Source organism: Pleurodeles waltl, chromosome 3_1, assembly GCF_031143425.1.
Source record: "Pleurodeles waltl isolate 20211129_DDA chromosome 3_1, aPleWal1.hap1.20221129, whole genome shotgun sequence".
In the NCBI taxonomy this organism is placed as follows: Eukaryota; Metazoa; Chordata; class Amphibia; order Caudata; family Salamandridae; genus Pleurodeles; species Pleurodeles waltl.
In genome coordinates, this window is record NC_090440.1 from 1,604,927,224 (window position 1) to 1,604,953,434 (window position 26,211).

General features: G+C 39.5%; 1 protein-coding gene across 5 annotated transcripts in view; it reads right to left on the reverse strand.

The window, feature by feature from the left end:
- Positions 1–2,749: 2,749 nt before the first annotated feature.
- COBLL1 (cordon-bleu WH2 repeat protein like 1) overlaps positions 2,750–26,211 on the reverse strand; it is a 483,290-nt gene continuing 459,828 nt past the window's right edge. For 4 of the 5 annotated variants that reach the window (XM_069225248.1, XM_069225246.1, XM_069225247.1 and 1 more), the window contains 2 exons: positions 22,124–22,288; positions 2,750–5,625 (listed from right to left, as the gene is read on the reverse strand). In XM_069225248.1, the coding sequence (XP_069081349.1) occupies positions 5,539–5,625; positions 22,124–22,288 (252 nt within the window). In that variant the 3' untranslated portion in view covers positions 2,750–5,538. The remainder of the gene's footprint in view (positions 5,626–22,123; positions 22,289–26,211) is intronic. The other variant, XM_069225250.1, reaches the window with a different exon arrangement.

Consider the following 26,211-nt stretch of genomic DNA (forward strand, 5'->3'; position numbering starts at 1 on the left):
AGGGGTTGCAGCAATTATTGTGCCCCTCACTACAGTAGCACTGTAAAACATGTCTCAGGTCTGCCACTGCAGCCTGTAGTGTTGTTTTAAACTGTCATTTCGACCTGGCAAAATAATCCATTTGCCAGGCCTAAGTCTTCCTTTTTAATACTTAAAACTAACACCTGATGTGGGCTACGAAGGCTGATAATTCAGGGTGCATGGTATTTAAGGAGTAGGGCATGTGTACTTATGTTTGACATGTCTTGAAAGTGAAAAAACTCCTAAAGTAATTTTTCACTGTAGCAGGGCTAACTGTTCCATAGATTAACACAAGGCTACCATATTACACTTAATAAGTGATAACTTCAGTTTGGGAGCAGATAGGGAAATAAGTCTTCCACTTTTCTGCCAGTGTTTAGGGCCACAGGATTCGCTAATGGCTCTACTGTGGTGAGATTTGTATTCCTCTGAGATAGGTAACGAAAGGGCCTTTGGTGTGAGGTAGGGTGTACTTCTCCTCGGTTGGATGGCATAGGGAGGTTGCACTTAGACCTTCCTGAGCATCAAAGGGTAGCCTAAGGGCTGTACTCCTCACCTTCCATACTTCTGAAGCTGCTGTCCCTGTCACTGAAAAATATAGCTTACACCTGCACCTGCCAGCCCTTTCCCTCTTAGACAGATTCAAGCCAAACCCAGGGAAGAAGGGAGAACTGGCCATAACTAGTTTGAGAGTAGGCCAGAGATTGCCCCCCACACACAGGCTGACACTGAGTATATCTGGCACCCACAGAATCTAAAATCAGAACACTCCTGGACCTGTGAAGATTCAAAAGAGGAACTGCTGTGTTGTCTGAGAATGAGACTAGATCTGCATGCCTTGAAGCCAGGATCCCAGAAGTGACAGCAAGGGTCAGTTGGCTAACTACCTTTTTAAGCTACAGGAAGACAGCAAGCTTTATGAGGTCTTTCCTTCAACCTCCTAGCACAAACTGAACCGGTCTGGACCCTGCTGCTGGCCTCTACTAGAGTGAGTCCTCACCCACAAACGGTGCCTCCCCAGGCAAACCTTTAGCTGCTGTTAGAGTGCACTCTTCCAACCTGGAAACAGCAAGAACTGGACTCTAGGTGAAAATAAAGAAGTTCTAGGCTCTTCACATCAGAAACGGCTGCCTGCGATTCCCACCAGTACAAAGTTCCGTAGGTGACATCCTTGCGGCTCCTGTCAACACGAAGATCCGGCTGAGGCTCCTTGTGTGGAACTGGACTTAGTGAGATTTTAAATTCTCCAGCAAGATGAACCTGGTCCTTGTATCTGACCTGCCCCCATCACGATCAGCCAGAACTTGGGATTAACACCAGGTTCCGTGCAACCACATAGCCATTATTGGTGATTTGTGCTTTTTAGTGCTAATTTTACGTGAAAAATGGAAAATTCTTAATTCAATTCTACTTACTGGATTTTTGTCATTTAGTGTTTATTAAAATGTACTTTATTTCCCTAAATTGGTTTGGGGTATTTGCTTTGTTATGTCTTCACTTTAATACTATTTGAGTGCTGAATAAATATTTCACATAATGCCTTTACTGCCTAAAGCTGAGCCTAAATTATTTTGTGCCAAGCTACCAGAGGGTTAATCACAGGTTTATTTAGAGAACAAGGATTGTGTTTATTATTTGAGTGAGACTCGCAACATTCTCAATAACTACTTTTTTTAAACTTGCATTACCATGAGTTATTGTAAGTGAAAACAAAATCATTATGATGTGCGTTCTTCTGGCTTAGGCTAACTAGGCCCTCAGATAGACCTGATCTCCATGTTGGTTAAAATAGCTGCAGAATCATGATGTTCATTCTGTTTTTATATTTTCTTGCTTAACATCACATGCAGCATGTTTATTTTGCATGATGTATAATTCTTGAATAACTTGCTGGAGGAAGTATTTTGCTACTTTCTAATGCCCTTCCTGCTAGCATATTGATTTGCATTTATTAAGAATTGTTTTCTGTTGTTTCTGTGACTAGTGCGTTCTGACACCTCCTGATGACATTAGATCAAAAGGAACAAATAAATATTATTTTAAGAGGTCAGAGCTAAGATGATAGAATTATGTGATGTTTAAAAAATATGAAAGATGATTTGCTATAATTATCATATGGTGCTGACTTTCAGGTTTCCATATTTTCCATGCTGAAAATGACTACATAAAGCCTTGAATTTGGGGATGAGCTGGATCTTTGCAGACTCTAGCAGAGATGCAGCCCGATTTTCTACTGAGTTGCTGTACAATCGAGACAAGGTCTATTTTTCCTGATTTTACTATTGCATTAGTCCAAATACTGGGAGCCTTCATATCAAATGACTCATGTGTTTTAACAATATTACTGCTGCATCTTTCCTATTTTCTATATTGTACTTCAAAACTGTAATGGTTTTCTCAAAATTTCTGATATCAAACTTAATTTTGGAAACTGTACTTGGAAATGCTGTTTGAATCTTATCTCTAGGGATACACTACCTAAGACTTTGAGGTTAACCCTGTCCCAACCTGTGCAAAGTTTGGGAGCATCACTGTTATGCGTATTATATAGGCGGTAGCCCAGCCAACTTTAAGAGGACAAAGATCCAAGGGCGATTCTGTATTAAGTTATAAAGATTCTGTCTGATCCTAAAAAAAAGGCAAGGAAATGTCAGATAATATAGCAGTAATGAAGAGCAAGTTGGAGAAAAATGTTTCATAGTTATCTAAGTAAACAAGACCAGTGTCCTTAAAATTGTAAATATTTTGTTTTTAATTTTGTCAAAAGAGAATTAAGGTAAAGAAAGAACAATTGGCTGAGAGTTGCAATATAAGGGTTCTGCAATCAGGAAATATTTCTCTAAAGTTTGAAAACACCCACTGAGGAGAGTTGACAGAAGGAGTAATTACATGAGTGTAGCATTTTGAATGAGCTGAATGTATCTGCTTCTTTTTGCTGCAATATAATGTAATTTATCATCATTGTAATGTGTACAAATTCAGACTGTATAGACTTTCAGAGAAGATGAATCACATGAGGTGGAATTCAAAAGTTCAGTGAAGTCGCAGGGATCCAAAGAGGCCCAGGGACAAAAGAAATTAATAACAGAGGTGGCATAAAGAAATGTAACAGGGAATGTAACATGTAAAAGTGACCTATATCAGTGGACTAATGTTCAACAAAAAATGTCTACTGAAATATATTACAGAATTTGTTTTAATACCAGTGTATTTTCAACATTTTATTTCAGCAACACAATTATACAGTAGATATGAAAAAGATCATCTGGCACACTTCCTACTGTTATGAAATGTTGATTATTATTCATCCAGACATTGATTGCTTCCTTAACTCCTCTGTGCACACATTTGGGAAGCTAGCAGGAAAGTTACTCTTTTTTAACATAGCTGAATTTTAAAGACAATTCTATGTTTACCTGAATACAACAGGGTAAAACAGAGTTGAATCTATCAATCTGTTCAAAATGGCAAAATAGGCATTTTGTTATAATCTTAAAAAAATACATTTTGAATAGTAAAGTGCCAAAAATAGTTCTCTAATAAAACAAACATTGAACAAAGAATGATTATGATTATCAAAATTGTTATACCTAAAGAGTACACAACTGCTTCATTAGCAGTTGCAGTTGACAAACAATATCTAGATTATCAATTGAATCTTTCTGTGCAGTGCCAGGTACGCCCCTTTATTAACTGTGGAGCCTCCATCATTTGGCTGTAACCAACTGATCAATACTGGATATGTTTGATAACTAAGGCACATGACCACCTCTAAGGGAGGTTAAACTGTTAAAGACTTAAATGTTATATATGTTTATCAATCTTTGCTTAGTTTGACTTTGAAACATGTAATTTCCCTTACATTTTAAATCATAACTTAGTGTTTTGCATTCTGTGCAGCTCTCATATATACACTGAAAAGAATCTGACTGACATTAGTGACTTTAAAACTTTCCTCTGAATCATTAATATTTTCCAATAAACTACAGTTACTGGCAGTCTTTATCAAAACTTCTTTTGTTAACACATAATCCAATGACAAAAGAATTAAAGGACATTAAAAGTACCAATGATCAAATCTTAAAGATTCAAATGGCTACACAATACAAAATAATTAATTGACATCCTTGATAGATGTCAATTATGTTGGTCTTGTTAATTGCTACAAAAGAAATTAACAACAGCAAAAATAATTAAATTACAGTGATCAAATCAAGTTTTAAGCTTAACTAATGGCTTCGGAGGATACTGAACTGTCTTCGCAAAAAAATAAAGTTTGTTACATTGATAACAATGGGGACAGAGGAATGAAGAGCTGAGAGCAATTCTGAATTAAGATGAATGCAGAAACAGCATGTGAACCTTTGTGTTGCTCTAGGGACAGATCCCAACTATTGTTTCATGGAGGAAGTGGCAGTCTTTTTCACCAGTAAGTGCTAAGGTCAGTGGGTACAAAGGGATGAATAAACATGAGGCAATGAGAAGCATGTAAAGACAGAAAGATGACTGAGAACAAGGAAAAAGCATATAAACTGTCCTGCAATTGTCATGCCATAATTATAGTTACAACACTTTGATGCTAACAGAGGTTTCCAATTCTTTTGTTGGGGCATAAAGGTGTGTGTTGGAACAGTGGGTGGAAATGTGCACTGAAGCAGTGGGGCAAGAATGTGTATGTGAGCAGTGGGGCAGGAATTTGTGTTTTGAGCACTCATGTGGAATGTGTTTTCAAACATAGGTGTTGGAATGTGCTTTAAAGCTTTGGAGCAGGAATGAGAGTTGAGGCACTGGGGCCTGTGATTGCATTGTGGCAGGAATGTACCTTGTGGAACTAACTGCCATAAAGACGAGCAGACAAGGTATGTAACCTTTTAGTATTACAAATGACAAAATTAACAGGAACAAAGAGTTGAGGAACGCTGAAGAAGTCCAAATCATGGACAAGCACCTCTGTTGTGGGGGGATGTTTTCCATGCTCATTCTGGTATACAACTAACAAATATTATCTAACATAGAAAACTGCCTGAGCATTCACAATAAATATAATTAATTTTCACCTTGTGCTAATTCTTTTAACTTAACATTGTAACATTAAGGCAACTAGTGACAGTTTTAACTACTGCTAACATAACAAGAAAAACAAATTTAATTATAAATTGAAATATCTTTTCAACTGAAAAACGTCTACATAATTTTGCAGCATATTTCTACATATACAGTTATCCATGGTTTCTTACCATGAAGTCTAAAATATTATATTCACTTTCATCCCCAAAATACAGATATTTGTCTCATTGCATTGAAGCATATTCCCAGCTTTTGTGAAATCAAGAAAAAAATATAACTATAAATTATTTATACTTTAATATACCCAAAAGAAATACAGCCAGCAGGGAAATTATATTATTTTACAAATAAAGTATGTATATAACAATATAAATCAATCTTTTTAAAATGTTAATTTTGTTTTGTCCTTTGTACTGGAGGTGGTAATGTCTGAAGTATCCCATTCATCTGCTACTGCTTGTAAGGCACGTCTGTATGAACGGGATGGCTCCATCCTGATCTTCCATTAATTGATATAGTGTTTGGCTTCACAGTGACCTAAGGAAAAATACAATTACACCTAAATAATGGTTACATATTATTACTGGGGTACAGTTTCTCTTCTTTATTACCACTTCATTTAACTTAATAATTTAACCAATTATTAGTGTGATAGCAGAACAAATTTAAGTAGATCAGCAGCATACAGATATAGCTCAAGGAGAGCAAGGAGAGTTAACATACTAAATATTATCAAATTGCACATTTTATATGTGTTGCTTTAGTTCACATCGTTGTTCAGAATTACTTTGCTCTTCTTACACCAAGTTAAATCCTACATCTAAAGAAACTCTGCAGATTTAGATTTCTGAATACATGCCATAGAAAAAGGTTGTGTCAATGAATCAAGTCTAGGCTGATACATGTAAAGCCAGGTGCAAATAAGAAAGGAAACAGATAAACAAGGGGCCAATAAAGAAACATCGAGTAATGTGATCACATTGTTTAAGTACAAATATACCAATAGAAATGTCTCAATAAAAAAAAGTCTAGATCAGCTGTGGTAAATTCCAATTGCTAGTAGCTTCCAACTCAGTGTGGGTTGTGGAGGACGGCTATGTAGTTTTAAATGGAAGAGCTCACATACCAGTTTCATTCTACAGTATCAGTTTCATTCTACAGTACCAGTTTCATATACTCCCTCGATTTACTGAGAGGATACTCCAATCATCTCCCTGGTCATATAAGTGTGAGCAACAAGAAAGGAGGAGCAAGGTGACACAAATGCCCATGTTTTAACTAGAGTCTCTTCAAGCATAAATCCATTCTTCATGAAGAAAATGAGGTTCTGATTCTATGGCAACCAAACTCCACGACCCATCCATAGTGAATAAGTGCCAGCATAGCTTTTTTCTTTATACCATCAAACCCTTTTACCACTTGCTGAAAATCCATGAGTTGTCCCAGAGCTGTATGCACTGAAAGGCATTCTGCAAGGAAACATGCTACTTTGATATGCAAACCTACTTCAGATAAGCATCTGGACCTATTTTGCATCATGGAAACTGGATGAGGGTAGAGATACTCTTGTTTAATAAATGTGTTAGTGGTTGTGGAAACGATCTGCTATAACATTGAGCAATATTATGAAGAGTTAAATTTCTTCTTTCACTTTCTTTGAAACACGTATTCTACTATCTCCCATTGTTGGACCATAAATTACATTTCTCTTGGATCCTTCCACATCTCATGCATCATTTGCAGACACATTCCAAATTGTAATCTCCTTAAAAATACTTGAACCTTTTAAATAGGTGAATAAAATAATTGGTGCAGTATCCACAACCAAGAAATTCTATTTTTATCCAAAATATCTAGGGATTACATAGCTGGACAAGGCTGCTCGTGGATGACCATACTCTGGACCCAATCCTATTACATTTACACTGACATGTCCATACATCTATCACTGATTGAGCACAGCTCTGAATTTCTGTTTCTCCTTGTACCACAAGACTTTGTAATTCCTTTAAATTCATGGAAATCCCTAAAATGTTTAATAGTCCAAGGGAAAATGAGCCTCTGCAGATAACCTTTCCTTTTATTCGCTAATGATCATATGGAAAACACAGTAGATAGTTCAATAAGTTTTAAAAATAATTTTGCTGGCCCCAATTAACACCATTGCATTCTCAACTAAAAAACCTTTCCAAAGTTCTCCCTAAGAATTAAAGGCAGCCTCACTCACGAACTAAACATTACAATGGCCTAAGAGAAAAGTCAACTTGCACTAAACACAGACTTTTGACTATGCACCAGCTGCACAGAAACACCATAGCATTAGAGGAAACACAGAGATATATGCTATTCATAAAATTGCACCTCCAAATAACTAGAATAAAGAATGAACTTGTACAACCTGTACATATTATAATCTTACTTTGAAAACTATCAGTGGACCAATACAGATGGTTAAAGCATGTAACTGTCACTTAAAGTCTCTAGAACATACAGACCGAGCCATGGCTGTGTATGTATACCCATCGATCTGTCTAGTGCATGATACTGTCAATAACTATCAGCTCTTCTGTCAACAACAATCAAGCTATCAAATAATCAGCTACTCAAGGTGTTTCTCTTACACCATTCACTTTCTGCGTTCTAAGGTGTCTCAACACAATGCGTTATTTGGTTTCTCCAATAATTGGTTCAGTTCATTTATTTTCTTATTTTTCACTCATGTATACAAAAATACAGTTAAATAACTCTCTCTTCTAACTTTCAATGTTGATGATGACCTTGAGTCACATTCTTCTTTGTAACACACTATTCTTAAACTGTGTATCTGTGGACATGATTTCTGGATAATCCAAAATTGACCCAAACTGAAGCCAACTGAAACTGATTTGGTAATGCTAGGGTGAAAAACACCATACGGCACAAAGTTATGTGGCCCTTTCCACAGCCAAAGGCACTATCCACATATCTGGATAGCTTCTTGCCAGAACGTCTATTTAGACCTATAATGATGCCTTTGTGTCAACATGTGCGTTTACTATTGAAAGATGCTTTTAACGGTTCTTTTCCATATGACTGTTCCCTCACCTGGTCATCAAGCTCTCATTAAATGGAGTGCAACAAACTCCTAATTTATGTTCGCCAAAGCTTTAATTTAGGCTTATCCAATGTTTTTGCACTGCCACCAGTGGATCCAGATCACAGAGAGTTAAAATTAATAAAAAACACAAAATATTCTGCAAGGCAAATTAAAATACAGAACAATTTACAATGACCATTAACAAGTATTTCATCAATTAAAATTTGCGCAACATCCTAACTGCAAAATTGAGATAAAAGCAACCCTTAAGAGGAGGCAGGGGTATAATGCAGTATTATCCTGCGTGGCGAGTAAACTGTGTAATAGCAAAAGTGCATAGTGTCAGTGAAGGTCATCCCAAAAAAGATGATTAATAAGATATTGATGGGTGGTAAAACAAGTTTAGGTTCTTAAACACTAAAGTGCTGAGGGCTGGTAAGCAATCGCTTGAAATCATCCTTACATTGCCTCACAGGTAGAAACAGTTCTGGACGAATAAACTAAAATGCAGACAGTCAATTATGTTTGCGCTAAAAACAAAGTCAATTAAGTGCTATAAAATTCGAATGAACAAGTTTTCCATCACGGTTTCCAGCACTAGATGGCCTGGCTTAGTTTTGCACAATTTCCTAGATGCCGGCAAGTGTGCAACAAACATATCCGACGCATGCGGGTAAAACAGAGTTTGCCAAAGCTCCACTGTTAATCTCGTGATAGCATGGGAACGCTTTGCTGAAAATCTCCTCAACTGAAAATCTCCTCAACCTCTAACCCAACACCTCGTGTTATAAAGGGTGCTGATTAAAAAATTCTAGGTGTCAAAAGAGATTGGATCTGCCCCAGTTTCGCATTCCAAAAACAGAAAGGAAGCTTCCAAGAGACCTGGGGAAAAATCCGGGGAATTGGTCACTTGCAGAAAAATTCAGGTTTATAGGCACGACTACAAAAATCGGACTTGGATTGCAAAACGGGATGCCTATAATGAGCATAGGGCAAACTTGATACACAGTATTAGGGCAAAGAAATCCAAACATTTCTGGAAGATAGTAAAAGTAAAAGGCCCTCTCATCACCCACAAGGACAACATATGTGAGCAGGCGTTGATTTGTGATCTAGTGTGACAGAGCACTTGCGAACAGCAAACCCAATTCAATCAAACCAGCTGTGCCTCAGGTGGGTCGAGCCGGTGGCGAAATATGCATGTTCTTTGCTCTGCATCTTGAAATAATAGTCAGAGAAAGGAAAACATAAGGAGCTTCAGGGCCCCAAATGGGTTGCAAATACCACATTCTAAGATGAATCCAGCATTCTGGGTGGCAACTCTCACCCTGAGGCACTAAACCCGATTCGTGGAGAGGGGTGATTCTACATCCAATCTTCAAAGGTGGTTGCAGATCTTTAACTGCAAGACCTGTGTTCTCGGGCAGATGAGCAGAAAATCATCCTGTTTAAACAGACTGGCTTCCATCCCAATATAGACACCTTAACAAATCAAGCTGCCTTTACTATGAAGGCAAACCAGGCCCACAATACAAGATCAACATTGCATGCAGTTTTGTGCACCAAAAGGCAGCCATTGACTGAGATGCTAGGTCGCTGCGTTGACCAAAGTTAGTCAACTAGGGGATATCTGCAACACTTCTGAAAGCAATCTAACTGCTCTATACTTATACACAAATCAGGATCAAACTAGGGGACGGAAAAAGTATATCCCGGATAGCAACTACGAACACAGGCCTGAAACAGGGCTGTATGCTCACTCTGACTTTTTTTTTATATCTTTATTTCAAGACCTTGCAACTAAACTGGAATTAGCTAACACCTAGGCTCCGAAACTAGGTAGGAAGCCATTTGCCAGCATCCTCAATGCATACAACATATTATTGTTAAGTCAGACCAAAACTGACTTGCAAAGACTGCCTGATGAATATACAGCAAAAATGTCCTGGAAGCTAATTTAAAGAAGGCAGAGATGGTAACGTTCACCAAGAACACGAGAAAGATTGACTGCTGGCATTTAAACAATGCAAAGCTTTTTGAGGATCATCAGTACAAGAACCTAGGAGACTCAAATGTTAATTTTCTGCCGAAAAAGCCACAATGAAAAACAAGGCAGCCTAACTGCAGTTAGCACTTTTCACATTAAAGAAGGGTCTGTGAGGGCAGTCAATGCTTCTGTTGCTGAGAATACTGTATGCTAAATATTTACCACCCCTCTCTTATGGGTTAATCGTTTAATCAAACATTTATAGAGTGTGGCAAATCACCTGTGAGGGTCTCGAGGCATTGGCACTGTATGCTGCTGCATGGAGGTCTGATCATTCGGAAATCCAGGAATATAGTTCTTTTCTGAATTGATGGGGTGACAGTGTGTTCCTGAGGTGCAGGGGGTGGTTGTTCCAAGCCTCGACAAATCCTTTTGGGTGACTGCGAGGGAGAGGAAAGCTGATCGGAGGTGTCTGGTCAGTTGGTGGAAGGTCAGGCATTTGTTGATGCATGCTGGTCCTTCATTGTGCAAAGCCTTTTAAGCGTGGGTTCTCATCTTGAACTGGCATCTCTTCTGAATCCGAAGCCAGTGTGGTTTCTTGACATGGGGTGTATTGGGGGTCATTCTGGGAAGGCTGAGTATGAGTCTTGCCACTGAGTTCTGTATTGTCGGGAGTCTCTTCAGAAGGCATTCTGTGATTCCTACGTTGCTGTTGATGAGGGCCTACGCGATAGTCCTTCTGGTGTTTGCTAGGAGTCACCTGAAGATCTTGTGGAAAACGTTAGAGACACTCAATCTCAGAATTTACAGACAGCTTTTTTGCTTGCCTCACAATGCTTCCCCTGCCCAGATCAGACTTGAGTTTTGCCTTGTAAACCAACGACTTGTCAGACAAAGAATGTTTGTGAAATTTTGTTTCAAATTAAAAAAGCCAGCTCAACGTTGTTAGATTGCCTGGTCTGGCAACAATAATCAAACACACGCAGGAAATCGACTTTCAAAGACTATTTTGTGAACAGCTTGAAGTCTCTCCAAGTTCAACAGATATGGGACATGCCTTTTTCTTTTGCAGTTCTAAAAAACCAAATGATACTGCATAGGCCAGTTATCTTTCCTGAAAGACAACATGTTCGCCAACAGATCCCATACTTGGACCATGATACACAGATATTGCCAGTTCGGCAGGCAACCCTACATGGGCAGTTGCTACTCGAAATTCACAAAAGTTCAGTATATGATCTATTGTGTGGGCAGCCTGCCAACTCTGGACCATTGTTTTAAATGGCTGGCAAAGATTACAGCCAAAACATGCAGATGGTGCCATCAGGAACAGGAGCCCATCCAGCATGGTATCTGTATTTGTCTAGCACATCTCCCAGAAGGTAGACCCCTGCCACACCCCCATTTCACCCTTTTGGGAGTGTGCAGCTGTAGACAAACAGTTTTTAGACACAATAACGGGGACAATATGAGACTCAACACCCAGACTATCAAATGTTTGGCTATAGCAGACTTACCTATAAAGGAGTAGCTGCTAATGCACAGGCCTTCAAGTCTGGACGTACTATCTTCCATGTTGTATTTCTTTTTAAAATATTGCATTTTGTTTTGCAAACGTTTTAATTACCTATGCAGTAAAATACATTTGACATCTCACCTCCTAGTGAAAGTCCTCTATTTGCACAATATAGTATTCTGGAGACGATCCAGATGAGTCATGTGGGTTCAGTTGTGGAAGGTACTTGTTTTAAGGTAAAAGAAAATTAGCTCTCACCTGCTATCATAAATGTGTTAATCATGGAATAATCTATATTGTGTAATACGTCTACATTTGGATGTTCAGGTGCAGTTCCCATCCCGTAACAGCAATATAGATTTTTCACACATGGTCAGTGTAAAGCAAAATAAATATGAAAGCTGTTATTGCATCCCAGGTACAAGCAGTAGCTTTTTTTAAAATGTCTTAGTTCTTGCATAATAACAACTTGCCACATTAGAATCTTTTCGACTTAGTTCACAGTCAATTTACGTTTTGCCCCTTTATTGCTTACATGTGTGGAGCTTTTGCGATAGGAAACAGAAGTATAAAGTCACTTGGTCTCTTGCCAATTGATGTTGTTTGGAAAATTCTGCAGAGCGTTAGTCAGTCTTTCAAGCACGTGAGGAGATCTGCAGTGAATGTCGCGTACGTCTGCATCAGAAAATTGATTCCTACTATGGCTACTTCATCCTGAGAACTAACGAACACGCACAGAATCAGTAAAAGCATCCATACCATTGGGCTTCATAAGATTAAATACTCCACAGAATATATATTTAAGGTGTGACAACTAAAGCATCACTCTTGACCATGCTTCAGCAGCCTCTCTCCTTTTATACGTTGACAGAATGGTGAAACAAATGTATTACCAAAAATATTTATTACATTGAATCTTTCACAACACAGAATAGACACCTTCTTTAATCTAAAGTCCTATGTGTTCTTCAGATTCAAACTCTCAATCAATCCAGCAGGTCAGTAGGCAAACTGACTGTGTGGAAAGCCAGCCATGTGTCCTGTTATTGCTGAGAAAAAACTCACCTATTGTCATATTAAAGTTGGGGAGTTATGCACTCAGTGTACAGGGTGATATGCTATTTGCTAAGACGTTCATGAGATCTTTTGTATACCATGAGTAGCGAGCTCAAGAAAAGCACAGTTATAACTAGAATTACAAGTAAGAAAAACAGACAGTTGGAGCAATATTTTTATTACCCTGTTTCCTCTTACAGTGTTTGTGTCACCCAAACCAAGAGATCAGGATTTGAGCTCAAAAGTGTATTTTTCTTTCAGGACATCGGTTGCTAGTTCTAAAAGATCACTTCTCGCTGTTTGGCGTCAGTGTAATGCCATTCACCCCCCACCAATCCTTGGCCTAGAAATGATTTAACGTCCTATGAGTTCAGGACCTAGTATTATTACTTTCGTCAATTCTAGCTAGACACAGCAGCTGTACCTCAAATGTAATTCTTTTTCACCTAACCTGAACCTCTAGCATTTACCTTAGTTGAAAGAAAACTACAGTGTATTAGCGTCTTTGCTTCCGGCTTGTGTAAAGTCTCCTTCACTCTGGATTGTGCAAAAGACATCTCCTGATTTTCTACAGACTCCTCCCATAGCATGATCTATTCAGTTAGGGGTTTCGCAGCACACTGCCATTCAGAATGCAGCAAAATACAAGCATTTGCAATGCAATGGGTCTCGCATTTGCTCGCGTTAGAGCTATTAGCTTTGTAAACTCCTAACCAGACCTTTCCTGCCACATAAACTGATAATGAAAAGTAAAACAGTTTTACATATGGGAGCCGACGGTCACCAGGAGCGTGAAGGAGACACAGAAAAGGAAACAGAAGTTTGCTCGCAGTTAAACGTATCGGCAATTACCCATGTAACCGGCAAAAGTAGAATTATCTGTGTAACCAGCAAAAGTAGAATTATCCCTGTAACAGGGTCGATGTCATGCAAAGCGCTCAACTTCTGCCCAGCAAGATCCTGCTGCGTAGGAAATAAAAAGAAACAGTGCAGAAGCCATTCGGAAAACACAGAGCCTCGTATGTTTTCAGTAGTTTACCAGTGCTGTAGAGGAGGGCTAAACACTAGAAAAGGCATGACGTATGCATGCCTTTCACTAATTAAATCAAGCAAATTTTAAAAGGCAAATCTACAAACTAACCAAGCTGATGGGCATGGTTAAAAGCCCACAGAGAGATAACAACAGGTGTCAGAGCGCTTGCGCGTGCCCGACCCTAAAAAATAATCTTTCCATCCACTGAGTGGCTGATGTCTTCTTATATCCTTAGCTGACGCTCAGCACTTCCTATGTAAGCCGAGTAAGAAACAATGATGAAGACAAAAAGAAGGTGGCTGAATATTTTTTATTGCAACACAATTCCCATTACACCTTGACTCAATTACTCACAGTGAAAGTAACAATGTATTTATCTCAGCTCAGAGCTTAACTCATAAGATATGACAATGAAACAAAAAATAAGCACAATGGAATAAAAATTGTCCATTGTTACCAGCCTCACTTCCTTCTTCTTTAAGCCTCTATCTGCTCCATTCGTCTTTCCTTACTTCTTTCGGCTCCCTTTTTAAGTTGAGCGTGCAAGAGCTCTGTCCAGTTGCAATCTATCTGTGGGCTTTTAACCATGCCCATCACTTATGAGCTTGTCTTTCAAAAATCCTTTGTTATCACTGGTAAATGCTTTACATTTGTTCCTCCTTGGGGCAGTTTTGTTACTGCCTTGGCCATCAACCCTGTTACATGGACAACTGCACGTTTGCCGATGTGTCTGACTGCAAGAAAACTTCTTTTTCCTTTTGTGTCTCTCGTTCACGTCCATGCTCATGGTGGCCATGGTGTTTTGAATCAGCTTGCTTATGTTAACTGTTTTACTTTTCATTTTCAATTTATGTGGCAAGAAAAGTCCAGTTAGGAATTTACAACGTTAATAGCTCTAACTCGAGCAAATGGAGACCCACCGCCTTGCAAATGCTTGTTAAATCTTTAACTCTGTCCACCATCTACGCATTAAGTAGAATCTGCCTCTGGATATTAACAGATATGACTCAGTGAATTAAAACTCACAGCTGACAACTTCTGTGCGCTGCAGGTCTCACCTCTAGCTCAGCTGGGTCCACTCGCGCTTCCATCCGTCTAAGAACAGTTAAATGAGCGCCATTAAAATTGATAAAATGAACATCCTTTATCTACAGCTCTTATAAATATCAGCGCTGAAGCTCGAAGCACCACCAGGAAAACATTTTTTAGTCCTAAATTAAGATGGCAATTAGTAGGTGGAAAGGTGGAGGCAACACGGGAGTACAGGGAGGTAATGAGCTTCAACAAAGGATGAAATTATGCAACACTTTTCTCTTTACAACATAATTACATTTCTCTGCAATCAGATGAAAAAAATAACAAGTTGGGTAAGTGGATGCTTCCGTCCTAGCTCTTCCAGATCCTCCAATTTACATTTTAATTCATTAATTGTGTTCCAGGCACCTATGTTGTTTAATGATTAAACGGCGAACCATCATTTCTGGCCACTTCTCATATTTATTAAAAGTCTTCCGGCATTAATGTACAACTTCATTATTAAGATTAATGTTTTTCACATACTGCATTTATTTAATCTTTTCCCCGCACTGCAAAATGCTGGACTAGGAAGCTCCGTGTCCATACGGCCAGTGCAGTTTCTGGTTTTGAAAACCTGTTCCGCCTGTTTGCAGGTTGGATGTCTTTCTGCGAGTTCGCCTATCTTGTTGGTAACGGCGTGGTCTAGGAATGAGCAGTTGTGCTGAATCCGGATGAAAATATAATCCAAAAATCTCTGTAGTTTTTTTTCTGGCCTCAGATACATACACAAAGTGATATTATGCCGGTCAAGGGAGTAGACAGAAAATTAAAATACCCCCTCACTTTGAACCAAAGATGTTACGGCACCAACCAAGTGGAGGAAGGCATCGCAACCCTCCCCAGAAGAGATTACCTGCCTCTTTCAGCTAAGTATCTATCCATTCATCTTTTCATTCTTCCATCCACCAGCTGATAATACCAATTTAACCTTTACATTCCGTCATCCATTCAGTCTTTCATCCAACATTGTCTGTCACCATCCCAATAGAAAACTATCCATCTATCTTCAAACATATCTGTGCTTTCATTCAGTCATCCACCCTTTCACTTATCCATCCCCATTTCATCCATTAATTTACCTATCCAGCCTTTCAGTCACCCATCTATTTTTTTGTTCATCCATCCACACTTTTACTCATCCATCCATCCTTTAACTCCATCTAAATCCTCCCTTTCACTCATCCATCCATCCTTTCACTCAATCATCCATTCTTTCACTCATCCACCCACACTTCGACCTATCCACCCACATATCCATCGATCCTTCCACTCACTTATGCATCCATCCTTTCACTCATGTCCATCCATTCACCCTTTCACTCATCCATTTGTCCACCCTTTAATCCAGCCATCTATCCTCGTGTTCACACATTGATCCATTCTTTTACCCATCCATCGTCCCTTTCACTGATCCAGCCATCCACCCTTTCACTCAGTCCCATCCATCCACTCATCCATCCATCTACCCGTTCACTCACTGATTCATTTTTTCACTCACTACCCTCTCATCATTCCATCCATCCTTTTACTCATCCATTCATCCTGTCACTCATCCATCCTTTCACTCACTTATCCATTCATCCACCCAATCACTCATCCATCTGTCCTTCCTTTCATCCAGCCATCCTTCTAGCTTCCCTTTCACTCATTCATCCACGCTTTCTCTCATCTGTCCTTACATGCATACTTTCACTTCTCCGTTCATCCTTTCACTCATCTTGCCATCCTTTCAACCAGTCCTCCCATCCAGCCTTTCACTCATCCATCCACCGTCCATTTACCCTTTTACTCACCCATTGTTTCACTCTCATGCATCCATCCTTTCATCATCCATCCTTCCACCCTTTCACACCCATCCATCCATTCATCCATCCTCCTTTTCAATCATCCATCCTTCCACTCATCCATCAATGCATCTAACAATTCACCCCTTCATTCACCCACCATCACCATTTTACTCATCCATTCATCCTTTCTCTCATCATCCATCCACACTTTCACACATCCATCCCTCCAGGCACTTATCCATCCTTACAACCATCTTTTCACTCATTCACCCATGCATCTATCCATCCACCCCTTCACTCACCCACCCTTCCACCATTTTACTCATCCATCCATCCATACTTTCACTCATTCATCTTCTCGTCTTTTACCGCTCACCATGGGCCTTTATCTGCCGAGATGCAGGCAAAAGAGGCTCTTCAAAAACCCCACCTCCGCTGTAGCTGCTGAAGCGGGGAAGCTGGTGACACCCTTCATGCTGCCTTTTGGAAGACAGGAGAAAAAGCTGGATTGCAGTACTCAGTATCCTTCCAGAGAAGCAGAGCCCACACCATAGTTTCTTCGGGTTTGTGGGTGGGGTAGAATGAGTGAAAGATCCCTTCCTCTAGTACGCAGCGAGCGCCACTGGACATGTACCACTAATCCTTGGTACAGGACACCTGTGGTCGCTCCCGAGGGTGGATGATGATGCTCGCGAGCAGGCTTTCAAGCAGTCGAATCTCCTAGGAGGGAACTTACCTAGGTAAGAATACAGAGCCTGCAATCCCGGCACCTCCCAAAGTAGAATTCCAAAAGAGCCACCATGCTCGGGAAACAAACACCTAAGGCTGGAGCCTCTTTACTGAGAGGCTGGAGTAAGAAGCAATCAGCCCCGTCTCACAACCTATCCGAACAGAGTAAATGGTAGGAAGGAGCCAGGATACAATCACGAAGGCAGTCATAGCTTAGGGGTGGAGTCATCCTTATCATGCTACCTATTTGAAGAGGCTCCATTTCTCAGTAATCCAGGAAATTATGATTTAAGTGGAAGTCTTTGGGGATACAACAAAGAATGGGGGGTTTCCCTCCTAGAAGGGAGAATCAGAGGACCATACTGGCCACAATGGATCTTAGTTACAGCCCAAAGAGGTCCAACTAGTTTATGAATTGGCCTTCTGAGGGAAAGGGGTCTAAGGCTTACATCCCTGCAGAGGATTCACATAATGGGAATCAAATAAGAATGCGAATTTCCAGACTGCTGGAATTATAAAAATGCTAATGTCCATGTGTGTATAAATCTATTTAATATTTCTGCAGCCCAACCCTAGCCAAAATGCAGCAGAGTAAACTACAAGGTTCAAGACAAGTATAAAGTCAATGAGTGATTGAAGAGGTAGCAGGGTTGTGGTCTGTTGATGCATTGAGCAGGTAGTGTTTTGTGTAGTGATGCACATGAAATAACTTTTAATAAGTCATGTGCATTAATGGTTTTTGGTGATTGCAATGTACACCAATAAGATGCAGTACACATGTGATGCTCTAGAACATAATTTCTAAATACATTTAGTTACGTGAGTCCGCTATTCCTAATAGTGATTTAAAAAAATATATAATTTGAGTGCCTCCAATCTTTCTGTTTTGTAACTAGAGTATATAGGATATTTACTATGAAACAAGTTCAATAGGCCTCAGTGAAACAAAGTAGAGCACTTGCCAGCATATTGAGACTATGCAGTGTAAGACAAAAGCTCCTTTTTGCATGATAATCTGCCGTTTTTTGGAATGCTGGTGTTGGTTTTTGAACTCTGTGCACTAGGGCCCTCCCACCAGGCCTCAGTACATGTGCTCTGATCTTCAAGTTTGTGGAATTGGCTAAAAATACCAAGTGGCACATTTAACTTACCTTTAATTCCCTAGTGTATGGTATCCACTGTATCCGGGGCCTATGTGTTAAATGTCACTAGCGGACTGCAGCACTTGTGTCACCACTAAAGGCTGTAGGCCTGCCACAGAAGCCTAGCATGGCGGTTTTAAAACTGCCATTTTGCCCTGTTAAATTCAGCCTTTTGAAAGGCTTAAACCTTCCTTTTTCGGTCTAACGATAGCCAAGAACTTTGATTTCACAAATATTATATGTATATTATACTTACTTAAAGCTCTCTTCATCCATTGGTCTGTTGTTGTGTCATTCACATTTTGCTTACACCCACTACAGCATAGATCAATGAGCAGTGGGTCAGCCTACTTAATTCCACAGGCTAAATTAACGTTGAGTGACTGCATTTAGCTCTTTCACAAGAAGTGCAGTCCCCAAAAAACCTAGCTCCCTTCAGTACCAGTGTTTTTGCTCTGATGCAATTATTTAGTTTAGCGTTACCTTTGTGTTTAGAGCCTGATGTGATAGCAGGATGCTTTCTACCAGGTCTTCACAGCACAGGACACATTCCAGCTTTATCAGAATCTACCTCCTGCCAATAATTCATTTTGGAGCTGCCTTTTTACACGATTGCTGTTATTTCAGAGCATATCAGATTGTGCCCATTTGCATCTATTCTTTATAAAGAAATTCTTTTTTAGAATGCACACAATAGAATGAATTTATAACTGCATCCCTGTATGTATTTTAATTCAGGACTACAGCTGTACTTGTAAATCAGTTTAATCTGTATTTCCTGCTTGTATATCTTTCTAGTTTGCTTTCCGTGATCTAGTATATCAAGCTTATATAGATATTTAACTATTATGTTACTATTTGAATCTGTGCTGTTCCGTTTATCTATCTTGGGACCCTATCTATATGCCTATCTACCTCTGAGTGAGCCTCTCTCCCTGTCAGTAATCTATCTATCTATCATCTATCTGTCTATCGTCTCTACCTATCAATCTGTCTACTGCCACCATATCTACCGGTTTGTCTTGCTATCTCTCTCTACCTATATCTATCTATCTATCTATCTATCTATCTATGCAACGTCAATCTATCTTTGTAAATCTATCTGTCTTTTTAGGTCTGTCTATCTATGCAAGTCTATATATCTATCTATGCAAGTCTATCTATCTTTGCAAGTCTGGCTATCTATCTTTGCAAGTCTGCCTATCTACTTATGCAAGTCTATTTATCTTTGTCTGCCTATCATGCTATCTATCTATGTCTCTACCTATGCAAGTCTATCATTATATACATGCAAGTCTATAACTCTATCAATCTGTTCACCTATCTCTATCTCTCCCTATCTCTGCCTCTATCTATCTATCTATCTATCTATCTATCTATCTATCTATCTATCTATCTATCTATCTATCTATCTATCTATGCAAGGTTAGCTATCTACCTATGCAGGGTTATCAATCTATCTGTACAACCCTCTATGTCTGCCTTTGTGAGACACTCAAGCTTCTCTATTTTTTCTTTTCAACTAAGGTTGACATAGAGAAGTAGCCAGCCACCGACAAGAGCTTCCTGAGCACAGAATTCAGACTGTGCCTGCTCAGATCTTACCTGCCGTTGACACCAAGAGCCTCAAACTTCGCAACAAAGCTGAGGATCCGAAAGAGGTCCTACACTCAAGCCGGGTTGCCAAACCTGGTCCCTGTATCCGAGCCATGCTCCACCGCAGTCAGCCTTACTCATGACTTTGGCCGGGTCTAGCATGACCATATGCTCGCTGTTGGTGATTTGTGCATTTTGTTGCTAGAAACCTCTACACTTTCAAAAATCATATCCCCAGTTTCTTACATTAGAACTGTGTTGTCCTGGTGTCGATTTGATGACAAAATGTACTCTATTTGTATAATTACTTTGTGGTGAAAGACAGGAAACCGTGTTTCATGAAATGAAAAGGGCTCTTCTATCTAAACCAGCTCTACGGTGTCCTGATGTTACCCTTCGAGTTATCCTCCAAACCATATGAATTTTATCCCATCTTTTATAAGCGGATAATGACAGCTACAGGAGCATCAAAGTTAATGTTACTAACAATCAATAACACATGAATTGATATGGGGATATATCGGGGAAGGTTCCCCTGCAGTTTCCTACTGAAATTTAAATTAGTATGGTAGGCAAAATGTTTTGTAAAATGAAACTGACGAGAAGAGAATGCATACACATGCACACAAGCACACCTGATATTCCACTAACCATAATGTGCTGGGGAATTACTTGCAAAGCAGCTGCCTGCTGCGTAAACATCTACACACTGCTAAGAGCTACTACTTGTCCTCTTACAAGCTTTCCCATTTTAATTCTGTCCTCACCTAAAGCACGCTATTGCTCCTTGAAACCTGATTCTTGCTATTGGTATAGGAACAGAAAAATACATTTGTTTATAGGATCAGGGGTCTTTGGTTAAAACAATGATCTTTTGCAAAAACACCACCCTACTGCCATTTTCATTCTACCCACAGGAAATAACCTAATAGTCAGCTAAAACACCTAAAGGTCACTAAACATTTATGATGTTCACCGTTCAGAATTTCATTGAGTAGCAGAAGCAGAGATTAAGCTCCTATAGTTGTTGACTTCTCAAACACACACTTTGGATGAAAGCCAAGTAAAGCATGCTCCATTATGAATACAAAGTTCTGCGAATTTTACTGTTCACCTTTTTGGCAGCGTGCAGTAGCAGCCTTCGTGACAGTTCAGTCACCCCACACAGCAGTGCTTTCTACATCCAAATATAAAAGAGAGGCCTGGCACTTATGTCTGCCTTCAGGATGGTGACATGGTTATTTGGGAGCAACGTCTTCTTCATGGATGCATTGTATAAAGCTAGTAGGATTAAATCCTTATGATAAAAATACATTGTCAACATATGTTCCAGGAAAAGATCGTCTGGAAGAATTCCGACAATTTCTTGATATTGATCTACCAAACTGGACTCCTGTTAAAAAGTTAGAAATCCAAGATAAAAAACGTGTAAATTAGACTTGAAGTAAACCAGTTATTTCTCCATATGTATTCTAGTTGGATGAGATTATGCACTTCTTTACATTGAATTAAATGCATACTGTTGATGTTTGTGTGGGCAGTGGAGCAGTTGAAGACCCCAGATTGACTGGAATGCCTTATATGAACTGGTGATGTGTTAAGGTCTCATAATGCGTTATGAAAGATAAGCATTGGGTTAAGCAAGACGGATTAGTCTCAAAAAGGACACAGACAGAAATAAAAAATAGAGTACCAGTATGTTACATATCAGCGTAACAGCCAACATGTATGTTTCGTTTCTGAAGTATGCAGGTGCCTTAAACCTTTCAATGCATTTTATGAATATAAATATGAATATAATTTAAATCACCACAATGTTTGCCACCTCTATTTCGAATATTTCCCAACCACCATCATTGAATGCAAGCATTGTGTTGTCTGAATAGATACAAACCCGTTTTGGACACAGACAGAAGGCTCACTTACACAATATTGAATTACCTTATGCAGTGCCAATAGGGATTACCTTCCGGCATCAAGCAATAATATTATAACTAATAAATCCTCCGTCGTTTATTTCGATGAGTTAAACTCACCCTTTTCAAACTGGCAGCCGCCTCTCCCGAGCGAATGGCAGCCAGCAGGCTCTGGTGGATCTGTTCTGGGTCAGGGTTTGGACATGACAAAGCAGGCTTTTTCTCCAGGGCATGAGGAGGATTGTGGGCGTTATTATTTTTTTCAGTGTTTGTTAAGTTCATTTTCTACAAAGGGAAATGCAAAACACTTTTATCTCGGATGTTAAAGGCGGACCAAGCCATCAATCAGACATTAGTGTTGGTAAAGGTTAATGGTAGCGCACATGCAGCTTTTGGGACTTTTATGGGGACCAGCAAGCACAAGCAGCCGCAAATACATTACAAGCAAAATATTAGAGTTAAACCAGAAGAAATGAGCTCACAAAAGGCAGAAAACCATTCGAGTTTCACAGACAAGCGTTTACTACAGTTACTGAGGAGGGCATACTGTAAACTTTCATCGATTATTCCAGGATGGTTTTTCCTGTTGACCCAGCTTTGCGAACCCGAGTAAGCATAAAGGACGTCCATCTTTCACCTTGAATTAAGAAGAGCTTTGAAAAAGTGTTCTGTGGCCTCAGAAATATAAATATTATTACAGAGATTGTGAACCATCTGTTGAAAATATTTGATGTGGTGTCATTTATTCGGATCCAAATTCAAGATTCGGAAGAACAGGTTAGGTAACTGGAAGCATCAAACGAGTTTACTCTTAAGCAGAATTCTCCCCATCAAATACTGTGCTCTAATAAACACAAACTATAATGCAGCAAATTAATAACTACCATGTAACACATCTGTTAACATTATTTGGATAGTGGAAAATCAACCTCTAAACATCTGGATGCAACATTTTTGTAAAATATTTCCTTCGTGATTTGTCTTTGCATCTTTATTTTCAATTGATCATGAATAATCTATAACACTGTGAAGCACACTAAGAACGATTAAAGATGGTGATGGAGCGAAAAACCAGGACAACATGCACGTCGTAAAGAAACCCTTTTGGGAAGAGGAAACCTAAGGAAGGCAGACAAGACCAGCACTTGGGATCCACTGGAAGGAATGGGATTCTTATTCACTTAGTCATGTGCTGACGTGTGAAAAACCTTCTGGAAACCCAACAGATCATTCTTCTCCAACACACTTTTAAGGTTTCCTTTAGGAGGCTTAGGGCACCATCAGGTACATTCTTTTTGGCTGAGAGCACAATTTGTTACTGGGAAGTGTAGAGAGGCGGGAGCAGACCTCTCAATGAAACGTGTATAGCTATTAATGCAGTCTCAATGTGAAAGAAACCCCTCAACAAAAAAAGACAGCAATTTTGTTCTATGAACAAAAGTACCTTTTGGTTTCACCGCTAAAACCCTTTATAAAGCCTCCAAGATGTTTAAGACGCTCCCTTCATATGTGCACCTTCAAATTAGGGCTCAACATACCACACAACAGAAGTGGGTTAATATAAGGAGACACTGTTCGATATGTATTCGGGGGGACTCCAGGTGTGAATTCCTGCTTCAGGGAGTCCAGCAGTCTCTGGATTTTCAGCCGTTGCTTGTTCTTGTTGGCAGTTTTAGACAGAGTAATTTTAATGCTTTCTACAAAGTTACTGCACGCCAAAATTTCTAACTAACATTTTATTTCACCTTCCACTAATTACATGCTAGTGAACTCACATAGTATTTTGCCACAGAAATATCAAAAGTGATTCATATCTGCAGAATAATATTCCACAAGGACTGTATAATAAAACTGAGACTGATGCACACACATAAGCTCAAAGACAGAAATTAAAAACTGGAGGTAAAGTACAGACAAAACTATGCACAGTTTGGAGGCTTGTCATAAGGTACGAAAGGAGCTTCAGCATAAGGAATGGGATCTATTAACTTCAAGAATTTTTTTTTGCACATTTTTTTTCACTTATGGCCTGTCTTTCAAACTCTTGACTGACGAACTGCATGGAGCTGGGAAGTCAGCAGAGAAGTACTAGAGATCTGGCATCGATCTAGACATCAACGTGGTGCACAATACTATAATTTAAAGTGGGCACAGCTATAGAAGGAAATAACTCATTAAGTGCTGAACCATCATTGGCCAAAGCCAAAGAGGGAGGAAATACATAAACAACAATTATCCATAGCAGAGGCCATAATCTTAAATGGATTAAACCAGGTTTCAGGCTAAAATAGATTTTAACACAGTGGTGAAAAATTTGTAAAGTTTCCTCCACACATCAGACTTGGGTGTTTAATATGACTAATAACTAGTAAATGAAGACTGGTCCGTAATACTGTGTCAGGGCTGCGGGTGCCTCAGCCAGACTTCTGATGCAGAAATAATACTGTTATGTAGGTCCTCAATGAAGGAAGGAGAAAGTTGACAGTGAAGAGCGCACAGCAAAAGAAAAGAATGAGAAGAACTACAATGCCAGGGATAATACAGTGATGGAGTACATGAGATCAACAGAGAAGGTTCTGAGCACTTGCCAAAGGCAGGTTTGCCAATGGTGTCCCGCCGCTACTCCTGCCCATAATAAGTACGTGGAGCTGGAATACTGAGTGGATGTGGCATTCATCCAATGTAGGTGGAGCTCACACTAAAAGGGAAAACATGAAAAACACAGGCAAGTGTGGGGACAGCAAAAGAAAGAAATAAGGATCTAGATGGACACGGCTACTGGAAACTGAAAATGCATCTGCGGTGACAAGCATAATGCAACAAACAAAAATATCGTTGAAATAAAAAGTGTAAATTAGAGCTTGAATAAAATAATTATTTAACATAAACGGTGGTACATAGGGGCAGATTTTCCCACAACGCAAGGAAAGAAAATAAATGGGCAAAAAAAGTCAAAAATGCAGCACAATGCCACTTGCTGCGTCTGTCAGATTCAGGAAGGCTGCGCCCACACCACATTAATAAGGCAGCCACGTCGTATCACTGGGGAGGCACGGCAATTTCCTAAGGGGGCGGGGGATAGAAGCTTGTGACCACAAACCGAAATAAAACAAAGGCAACAGGAATCAGAGTGGTATTCAAAGAAATAGACACAGTCTATATGCTCTAGCCGTGGGGGTGGCAGCTACTGGACACAAACTAATGAAACATTCAAATTACAAAGCGACAAACCAAAATGCAACTAAAATAAAAAGTGCAAACAGGCACTTGATTGAAAGTAATTAGTTGATATAATAGAAGGTGGCATAAGAGACTGACTCGGAAACAGTGCAAGTAAAGAAAACAAGTGGGCGAAACAAAGTTAACTAACCATACTGCCACAGGCAGCGACTGTCTTGGTATATCTGCTCATTATACAATCACAAGTTAAGCATTCATATATCTGGCCTGAACAACTTTCTTAGAAAGTTTTCCAGGTTACGTTTTGATTAGACTGAAAGAAGGCTCTTAGGAACTATGCAAAGAATCAGAAGACCCTATGTCTTTTTGCATCTTCACACCTATGAGGAAATTGTAAGGTTGCTCCATAAAATAACTATATGAGGGAATGTTGAATCTTTTGCAGCACAAACAGGTGGATTGAGTGCCACCTGTTCGTTCGGACACCATATCATAGTACTGTTACTATATGCCAGATCTATCTTACCACAAGGGAGATTTGATGGAAGAAACTGACGCAGAGGCAATATTATAATCTCAGGATGTCACTTTGAAGCAAATCTTCCTACCTCAGTTTCATCCCATTGGTCACAATATCTTGTGGGGATGGAAGATTGAAGGATCTAAACATGTTTATGTTTAATAGTATGCTTCATTTCCGAATCAATCAGTATCTTGGAGCCTGGTTATCTTAGCCTCGTTAACAAGGCTTAAAGGGAATGCACTGGGCCATTAGGGTGAGGCCCATTTGGAAAACCTAGGCTATTGTGATTCCACTTCACTTGATAGGTTCACAAGTGTCTTTCATTCAGAATCTAATAATTATTCTCTGGTGCCTAGGAAACCAAAATGTATTTGGTGTCCTGGACAGCTTTGTCGAACTAGGTATTTATAAGAACAACAGTGGTTACTGTGTTCACTGAGAACTCCAAGTAATAAAGTAGCTCATGAAGGTACTGAGGCTGCTCAGGGTCTGTACTGATGATGCA